We start from the raw sequence: 9,767 nt of genomic DNA, 5'->3' as shown, positions 1-9,767 counted from the left end.
AGCCCTCAGGTACACCTGCTGCTGCCATCTGTCATGGGCACAGGGCACAAGTGTGGGCAGGGAGAAACCCAGCCTCTGTCCTCACTTTCAGTTGTCATGGGCTGAGTCCACAGGGGGTCACATGTATCTACTTCTTGTGAGAAGCCTGGTAGAAGGAGTAGCCAGTGTCCCCATGGGCTTGGTCTATCTAATCTGTCTTCTGTGATCCAGGCCTCCTGTCCTCCTCCTGTGCACTGAAGACCTGGGAGAAGCAGGGACTCTGTGTCTGGATCAAGTGTCTTGGAATCCTCCTGGAGGCACAGCCACATGTCCTCAGTACTGCTGCCCTGTCACTCTTCACATGTCCACATGTTCCCAGAATGTAGTGGACAACTGACACCCTAGTCCTGGTCACCTGGGTTCCCCCAGGGCATAGAGCCTTCCTGGCACCCTGAGCCCCAGTGAGATCCCAGCACCACTCAGGGGTCCAGCCCCATCTCCTCTCTGTGCCTCCTGCCTCCTGCCATGTGGTGCTGCAGCCTCAGGAGCCCTGGTCAGGAGCAGCACCTGGGTGTTTGCACCCTGGTCTCCAGAACATGCTGCAGCACAGCTCTCTCCTTGTGCACCCTCAGCCACAGGAGCTGCTCAGAGCAGCATAGACTGAACTGAGCCACACTGGTGCTGGGGCCTGAGGTGGTCATAGTGAGCATCTAAAGAGGTGGACACAGCCCTGGGACTGGGTAAAGGGTTGGTCTGTGCCGGATCTGATCTGGGACCTGAGGTAGTCAACAAGGATCCAACCTGGCAGCACCCATGAAGCTCACCCTGCAGGCACACAGGTGACAGAGTGTGGAGGTGGGTCATCTCCACCTGCCTTCCAGGGGGTGCCCTTGGTAGGCCTCGGCTCAGGCAGAGCTTTGTAGGTGTGGCCCCTACAGTACCCATTTGCCATGCTAGTGGAGCCTGGGAGCATGACCTTTAAGGCCTGGCAGTGTTGGTCTGCCAGCTGCAGGACCAGTGTGGAGAGCAGCAGTCAGGCTGCCCACCATGTGCAGTGTGTCCTGAGGCCAGCAGAGACATGGAGTTGGACAGCCTGAGGCTTGGGTACAGGATCTGTGCCCAGTTGCACATCAGGTAGGATGTGGAGTTCATGAGGCCTGTCCTTAACTAAAGTTCCACGAGAGTTGAGGACTTTCTTATGATCACCATGTTTTCCTTTAAAGAAGATGTGGAAAATATGCTGTCCACAGGGGAAGAATAAAGTTAGTCGACAAGAATGACATACTTTCCCTGCTGGCCCTGGACATGGCCATGAAGCACATTGACTTAGGTGAAATGGGTCAGGCAGAGGGAGACCACCACCTCACCATCACTCATGTGGGGAAGCTACTGCATCAGGTCCTGGAAAGAGAGAGGACAGTGGCCCCTGGAGAAGGGAAGGTGCAGGGAGGACGAGGGTGAGGATGGGTGGTGAGGGCCACGTGCAGAGAGGGCCTTGTCCTGGGGCTCTGCAGCTCACAGGGCACCTGTGGCCCACAGCCAGGCTGTGCTTCACAGTGACTAGGACAGAGCAGCTGGTGGGCTCCCCACACCCAGGAGGGACAGGTGATGGACAGCTGGGTGTGCACAGCCTGGGACCCCTGTGTCAGGGTGCTGTCCTCTGCCTCACTAGAACTAGGTTTCAGTGTAAGTGTGAAAATACACCTGGAATGGCCAGCTGTTGTCTGGTGGAGAGAGATGCTGACATTCTTAGTGACATTGATGATCAAGCACCCTCACATGAGAAAGACAACAATATACAACACCTCATTGCTTATTCGGGTTTTTGAAAATATATTCAACTGTGAATACCTAAATCTAACTTACTTAACTGTGTACAGTTGTTGTAATCAGAAATGTGAGCTTCAGCAATCAGACTCAGAATCTCTGCAAGTGAGGGGCACAGTGTTTAGGGGAGGTGACCCCAGCACCCACCAGCCTTGGGAATTAGCTGAGAGAGGCCCCCAGAGCAAGTCCTGAGGTTTCAATGAGGCAAAGCAGACAGAAACTAGACACTGGGGAAGATGGATATGGGGAAAATTCTGTCTTTATTCAGATGAAATATCCCTATTGTTCAAGAAATTACAATAAATTGTACAAGGCTAAACTATTATCCAGGTATGTCTCAGGCCACCACAGGTATACAAGAAAGGGACATCAGCATATTTGTATTTAATATGAAGAAAAATAGAGAGTAAATAGAAGTGATGGTAACAGGCAGGAGAATGTCAGGTAGGAAATACAGGCAGGAAGCAACTGCTCTGCTATATAATTTGTTTATGTTTATGTAAATATGACCAAAAGAAACACACATTTTGCACAATTATATTCTCAAACAAAATATTAAAATGTAGAAAAACTTGGAAGTACTACTGACATATTAGTGGCACAAAGTTTACAAAACATAACACTCTAGCTTGGCAACTTGCAAATTTGTTACATAAAACCAATACATTAGCTCTAAAATCATATTTTGAAAATACACAAATGATTTAATTTTCTGGATTGAACCAGGAGTAGCTTAGGACAATCTGGGATATAAACATTGCCAGTGCCATTTCTCACCCAGACTGGAGCTAGACCCTCAGGACAGGGTGGGCACTGACATGAGCAGGGACAGAGCCCAGGTGTCTCTGTCTGTGACCCTGCAATGCAGCCACAGTGGCTGGAAACCCAGGCAGGCTCCACGCTGCCTCTCCCCAGCAGCCAGGTGCCCTGGGGCATCTCAGTCTCAGGGTTACCTCACAGAAGATGGGGTCAGAGTGGTCCTGGGCACAGTATTTCTTCTGAGGCCTGAGGCCAGTGGCAGATCTGACCTGAATAGCTGAACACCCTCTCTCCTGGGTCCTTGCCCAGGGTGCCCCTTTCTCTTGAAGACCTTGCTTAGGTCACCCCTGTCCACAGGCCCTGCACAGCTGCATTAGGAATGGGTGTGTCCACCATATGGAGCCCTGGGTTTGAGGTGTGAGTGTCACAAAGCCTCATCATGAGGGACAGACAGCTCACACAAACCAAGGTTCATTCTGAATACACACATTTCTGTGCATTTTGATAAGTGTTAGGGTTTTCTGTCACAATTTTTCTGTTTAGTGCATGGACATTCATGTCAGATTGCTGTGAGAGCTCTCCTGTGATGGTTGGAGGTGTGGCAGCCTCATTTGTCTCTACAAACTAGAAGCCAGGAGAATCCCTACTTCACAGGTGAAAACAACTCCCTCCAGACGTTGCAAATGGTCCCCAGGGGTGGAAAGTTCTGGCAGTAGGTGGGATCCAGTGAGAACTGTGTCCTGTGACCTGATCCATCACAGGAAGGTCACTGGATGGATGGGGAAAGGGAAGGGGACTGGGAATCACCTGCACAGGCAGGAAGTGAGACATGACGTCAGGAGTGTGTAAAGTTCAGCAGGTGTGGGGAGCTCACCTGTAGTCCCAGGGACACTGCGGGTTGAGGCAGGAGAATCATAACTTCAAGGTCAGCCTGGGCATCTTTGGGAGAACCTGTCTCAAAATAAGACACATAAAACTTAGAATGGATATCAAGCACCCTGGATTCAATCCCCAATGAGGAAATGAAAAATCCATTCAGTTCACTTTAAAGGTGCTGTTCAGGAAATGTCACTGAAAATTAATCTTCATCTGCAAAATTGCCTGGTCTGTGCTGAGAGAATTCCAGACAAGCAAGACCTAGAGAAGAAACATCTCACAGAGGGTCTGGCAGAGGAGGGACCTCGAGAATCTGCAGGCAAGATGGAGTCAGGAGGTGCTGGGTGGGCAGGGACCTCAGGGCCTGAGCTGAGCTGCTCCCTCCTCCCTCTGCACCTGCTCCTGGGTGACCCTGGGCTCCTGTGTGCTGAGCGCCCCCTGCTGGCCCTGGGAGCCCTGCAGGAGGTTTGTGTCTGGGCTCACACTGAGGTCCCCTCACTGTGTCTCTAGCACAGTAATAGGTGGCTGTGTCCTCAGCTCTCAGACTGCTCATTTGCAGGTACAGTGTGTTCTTGGAGTTGTCTCTGGAGATGGTGAATCGGCCCTTCACAGAGTCAGCATAGTTTATGTAACTGCTACCACTACTGATGTATGAGACCCACTCCAGCCCCTTCCCTGGAGCCTGGCGGACCCAGCTCATCCCATAGCTACTGAAGGTGAATCCAGAGGCTGCACAGGAGAGTCGCAGGGATCCCCCAGGCTTCACCAGGCCTCCCCCAGACTCCACCAGCTGCACCTCACACTGGACACCTGCAAACACAGAGGCAGCCTGGTCAGGACACTGGCACTCATCCACTCTTCCTCTCACTCCTGTCCACTCACACACTCAGGATCTCTGGTTCTCCATTCATTACCTTTGAAAACAGCCACCAGGAAAACCCAGCTGAGCACACTCTCCATGGTGAGCAGCTGTGTTCAGTCCTGGTCACTGAGTGGGCTGAGCTGGGAGTCCAGGGCTGGGCTCCTGTGCAGAGCTGCAGGGTCAGGTGGGCTGGTTTTCATGAGCAGAGGGAGGCCCTATTTGCATGTCCTCCTGCTATATAGCAGCTCTGGGTGTAGGCCTCCTAGAGGAACATTTAGAGTAGAGGCAAGCTTCAGGAGTAGTTAGGAGCACACAGCAGCATTCAGGAAAGTAAAACTGTTTTTGTGTATTTTTCTGTTCTGCCTACATCATCCATTAATGTGTTTTCCACATCTACATAATCATGACAGAGGGATCAGGGTCAATTCCATCATGCAGTTCTGAAATCACACAGAAGCCTGAGTGGTGATCCAGTGTGCCCAACAGCTCATATCTGGTAAGAGGGAGTTGAGTATTTAGGCTTCTGCTCTTACCCTGGACAGGTGTGGTCCCCTGAACCTCCTACAACTCACAGGTGGACACACCTGGTGAGAACCTCAGAGCCCCATTTTGTGGATGATCCCACACTTGGTGGGAGCTGGGCTCACTCAGGCTGGAGCAGACTGTGGGCTGGACAATCTCAAGGGCACAGGTGAGGCCCTGGCGTGTGACCCCCTGACTGATGTCAGGCCATGTGCAGGACAGGGAGGGGCAGAGAGGGGCAGTGCAGGCAGAGCTGGTGCTTTGCACTTTGGCCAGGAGAGCAGCACAATTGTGGTGCTGCCCAGGAGCTGTGGCCAGGAGGGGGAGGCCAGCAGCTCCACTGGGAGCAGCCCAGGGCTTTGCACCCAGAGGATGGAGGGTGGTTTCAGGATCCCAGGGATCAACAAGGCCCAGCTTCCCCAGCTCAGAGGCAGAGATGAAGATCTGAAAGACCCTCCAGGGCAGGGCCTGTGAGAGAGAGCTCTGGGCTCCTGACCCAGGACTGCCCAGGGCATGGTTTCCCCTGTTCAGCCAGCAAGGGGCTCAGAGGTTCCCAGCCCTGGTTCAAGGGCGGCCAGGACTTGCTCCCTGCTGAGGGTGACCTTGTCCTCAGCCACACCATGCTGGCTTTGCAGGTGGCAGACTGTGGGAGCTACAGGGTCAGGGATGGTTAAATGAATACTTGAAAGGAAGGGCTGGGAGGTCAGATGGGGGTCAGGTCAGAATCCCTGCTGGCAGCCCTGGCAGGTGATGCATGGGGCTGTGAGATGAAGCTAGGTTTTTTTTCTGTGGTGACCCCTGGATCAGAGGAGCCAGCAGTAAGCAGCACTTGCTCAGGAAGCTGCAGGCCAAGCTCACTAAGAGGGAGTCCACTGGGTATGTCCCGCTGGGCTGTTTGGTGGGGCTGCCAAGAGCCCTCCATAAAACTTGGTAGTATGGAAACCCTCTTTGATTTTAAGGCACACAGTAGGGTTTCCCTGAATATTTTGGAGTCTGTGGACTGGACTTCTGGGTTCAGCTAAAGTATTTGTGCCTTTAGAAATTTGAAGATAAGGACTGAATGTGTCTGCATTATGAGATGTACATGAAATCTTTGTTTCCAGGGATAGAATGATTAGTGTGCATCATTTTCCTTCAAAATTCCATGTGCTAAGCTTGTTCTGCAGCCCCTTGGGCTCTGGGGGAGTGGGGACTCCTTAGGACATGGGGACTCATGGAATTTATGCCAATCACTGTGGACATGCCCTGCAAGGGGACTGTCAGACCCCACAAATTCTTCCCTCCCTTTGGAGTCCTTCAAACTAGGTGAGTGGCTGTCCCCACAGAGGGCTCTCTGCATTGCCCTTTGCACACCCAGGAAAGGTGTGAATGCAGTGCACTCCTCTCTTCATGGACTAGAGCACTGGAAGTCATGAGCCAAAGGAAAGCTCCTCGTCATGTGTTGATGGCCTCAGGCACTTGTCACAGGGGTGCACAGCTGAGGAGCCCAATTTAGGTTACAGTGCTAGGAGAAAAGGCCAGGCCTAAGGACAGCCTCTTCCTAGCCTCATTCTCCTGTCCATGTAAGAAGCTGGCCTCACAGGGGCAGAGCTGGACAGTGGCTGTGGTGATGAGCAAGGTCAGGAGAGGGAGGGGCTGAGACAAGAGGCACATGGCCATGGCTGACCCAGGAGCACTTGTCTGTCCTCACCCAGAGGGTGGCTGTGGGCAGCACACTCACCCTGCAGACCCAGCAGAGCCAGCAGGAGGGCTCAGGAGGGCTCTCCTTCCAGGAGGGAGAGTGTTGGGTGATGGGTGGACCACGTGTCCTGAGCTGACCAACAGGCCATTCTCAGGCACCTGGACCTCTGCTCCTGCCTCCCCAAGATATGCAGCCAGTTTTCACAAACTGAAATGACAGCCCTGGGTTATGGCCACAGGTAGAGCAGGGTCCACCTTGCACAGGTCCCTGGGTCCACCTGGTGCCTCCAAAGATTATAAGATAATTTTATTTTTAGGCTGAGATCTGCAAAGAAAATGTCCCCATGTCCCAGAATCAGGAAGTTAGCAGAAGCTGGAGATGGAAACTGAGAGACAGAAGCCAACAGAAATGCAGCACAGGGAAGCACCCGATGGGCCCAGTGAGTATCAGGTGCACCAGGACAGGGAGCAGGTACCGAGCAGTTTCCACTCAGCCACCAAGAATCAGCCAGTGACCATGTCCCTGGGGGTTACCTGAACAAATTCAAAGTGCTATCTATAGAGTAAGACAAGATTTAGCCAACAAGGATGGCATGTTCTCTCTCCTGGCCCTGGGCATGGCCGTGGAGCACATGGACCTAGCTGAAATGGGTCAGGCAGAGGGAGACCATCACCACACCATCCCTCATGTGGGGAGGCTACTGCATCAGGTCCTGGAAAGAGAGAGTACAGTAGCCCCTGGAGATGGGAAGGTGCAGGGAGGGTGAGGGTGAGGGTGAGGGCCACGTGCAGAGAAGGCCTTGTCCTGGGGCTCTGCAGCTCACAGGGCACCTGTGGCCCACAGCCAGGCTGTGCTTCACAGTGACTGGGGCAGAGCAGCTGGTGGGCTCCCCACACCCAGGAGGGACAGGTGATGGACAGCTGGGTGTGCACAGCCTGGGATTCATCATGGAGCCTGGCACCCCTGTGTCAGGATACTGTCCTCTGCCTCACTAGGACTAGGTTTCAGTGTAAGTGTGAAAATACACCTGGAATGGCCAACTGTTGTCTGATGGAGAAAGATGCTGACACTCTTAGTTGATCATCAAACACCATCAGGTGTGAAAGACAATAACACACAACACTTTATTGCATATTCATGTCCTTTAAAACATATTCATATGTGGATCCCCAATCTAACTTACATAACTAAGTGTAAATCTAATATCCACAAAGCATGCTTAAGCAGTCATATACAGAGTCTATGCAATGGCAGGTGTCCTGTTTATGGCAAGTGATGCCAGCATCCACCAAAGCAGAGGCAGGAGCTGAGCAAGGCCCTCAGAGCAAGTAACGAGGTTTCAATGAGGCAAAGAAGACAAGACTTAAAGCATCAGGTGAAATCCTCAGTTTTCAGGTGGGATATCATTGTGTTGATTATAGGTTAAAAACCTTGTAATTATTAATAATATAATTGTTTTCCAGGCATGACCAGGCACCCCTCTGATCACAGCTCCTCAGGATTTGAGGCAGGAGGATTGCAGGTGTGAGGCCAGCTGGGCTTCTTAGCAAGACCATGTTTCAAAAGCAAAGTCCCTTGTGAGGGACCTCGGGATGCAGTTCATTGTAAAGGGCATCTGGATTCAATCCCAAGTAGCAGATATAACCAGGGAATTAACAGATAATAATTGTGAGTGTGATGGAGAGCTGAGACAATAGAGAAGAGTCACATTTATGTCACAGGAAGGAAAATGGGTAGCAGATTGTAAACAAGATAACACCACCCAGTGAGGTCCCAAATGTACCTCTGTAGGAAGCACTTGCTCTACTTTGAGACTTAGTTTATTGACAAAAAACCAAAGAGCGTGAGTCCTCCTCTTGTTTGACTTTTACTGGGGACTGCTCATGAGTTCAGAACCATGTCCCCAGCACTTTTTGTTTTTCATTTTGGGAAAGGGCGGAGGGAGAGCATAAGGGAAGAGCAGTGGAATGAATCTTAGCAGTCTTTCTTATTTACATATTAGTACAGGTAAGTGATGACCACCATCAGTATATCCAGGAAACACTAATAAAAAATCTATCATTAAATTGCAGAAAGATCAGTAAGTTGAGGGGAGGTGACAAGAGGAGGGGAGAGTGGAGGGAAAATGGACTTATTGGGGCCTGAATGAGACAAATTATATTTCATGATTCTACCATTTTGTCAAAAAGAATGCAAAAGTAACATAAATAAAAAGGACAAAAAATAAAATGAATAACGATAAAATAATGGGGAGAATATAATATAATAATAGAATAGTCAGCTGTTGGAAGGGAGACCCTGGAGATCCATGTGACATAGAAGGAGAAATTAAATGTCACAGATTTGCATGAATGGCACTAGGTTGGCAACACTAAGGTAACCAAAGTCCTCTTCAGAAAACTTACTGTGTTAGCCTTTCTTAATCATGAGAAATTCAGGGAAACTTGATGGAAGAACTTAAAAGTTTGTGGTGTCCTGAGACACAGGCATCTCCAGGAGACTATGGATGGTTGTGCCCCAGAAGGAGCTGCCTGGAGAGAGAGTAGAGTGACTGAGGTGAAGGGACCCCACCTCCCTCTGCACCTGCTCCTGGGTGACCTGAGCTCCTGTGTGCTGAGCGCCCCCTGCTGTTCCTGGGTGCCCTGCAGGAGGTTTGTGTCTGGGCTCACACTGAGGTCCCCTCAGTGTGGCTCTGGCACAGTAATAGGTGGCCATGTCCTTGGTGGTCAGGGAGCTCAGCTGCAGGGAGAACTGGTTCTTGGATGTGTCTCTGGAGATGGACACTCGGCTCTTGAGGGATGGGTTGTAGTAAGTGTTACCATCATAACATATGTGTCCTATCCACTCCAGCCCCTTCCCTGGGGACTGACAGATCCAGCTCCACCAGTAACCACTGGTTGTGATGGAGAATCCAGAGACAGCACAGGTGAGGGACAGGGTCTGTGAGGGCTTCACCAGGCCAGGTCCTGACTCCTGTAGCTGCACCTGGCACAGGACACCTGGGGACAAGGACAGTCACACCCTGTTAGTCACCTGCAGTCACAACCTCCCCATGGACCCAGGTCTGACACTGGGGACACTCACCTTGGGGAGCTGTGACCAGGCACAGGACAAGACCCAGCAGCCTCATCTTCTAGACCACACCTGCCTTCCCAGAGACTTCAGCCCTGTCTGAGCAGAGGGCTGGGAGCTCCCACAGCCCAGAGGGCCTTTGAACCCAGAGCAGGAGGAGGAATTTGCATGTGGGTGAGGCTCTTCTGA

At 51.5% G+C, this 9,767-nt stretch overlaps 2 gene segments (V, D, J or C); both read right to left on the bottom strand.

Moving 5' to 3' along the window:
• Positions 1-9,709, bottom strand: part of LOC107160902 — a 35,507-nt gene extending 25,798 nt beyond the window's left edge. The window contains 1 exon segment of the V gene segment in view: positions 9,591-9,709. Within this exon segment, the coding sequence occupies positions 9,591-9,636 (46 nt within the window).
• LOC107160903 lies at positions 3,704-4,517 on the bottom strand. The segment is given in 2 exon segments: positions 3,704-4,251; positions 4,356-4,517. Coding segments are annotated over 2 exon segments (579 nt in total).
• Positions 9,710-9,767: the final 58 nt, after the last annotated feature.

The sequence above is a fragment of the Marmota marmota genome, unplaced genomic scaffold (assembly GCF_001458135.2).
Source record: "Marmota marmota marmota unplaced genomic scaffold, marMar, whole genome shotgun sequence".
Taxonomy (NCBI): Eukaryota; Metazoa; Chordata; class Mammalia; order Rodentia; family Sciuridae; genus Marmota; species Marmota marmota.
This window is presented reverse-complemented; position numbering and strand designations above follow the sequence as displayed.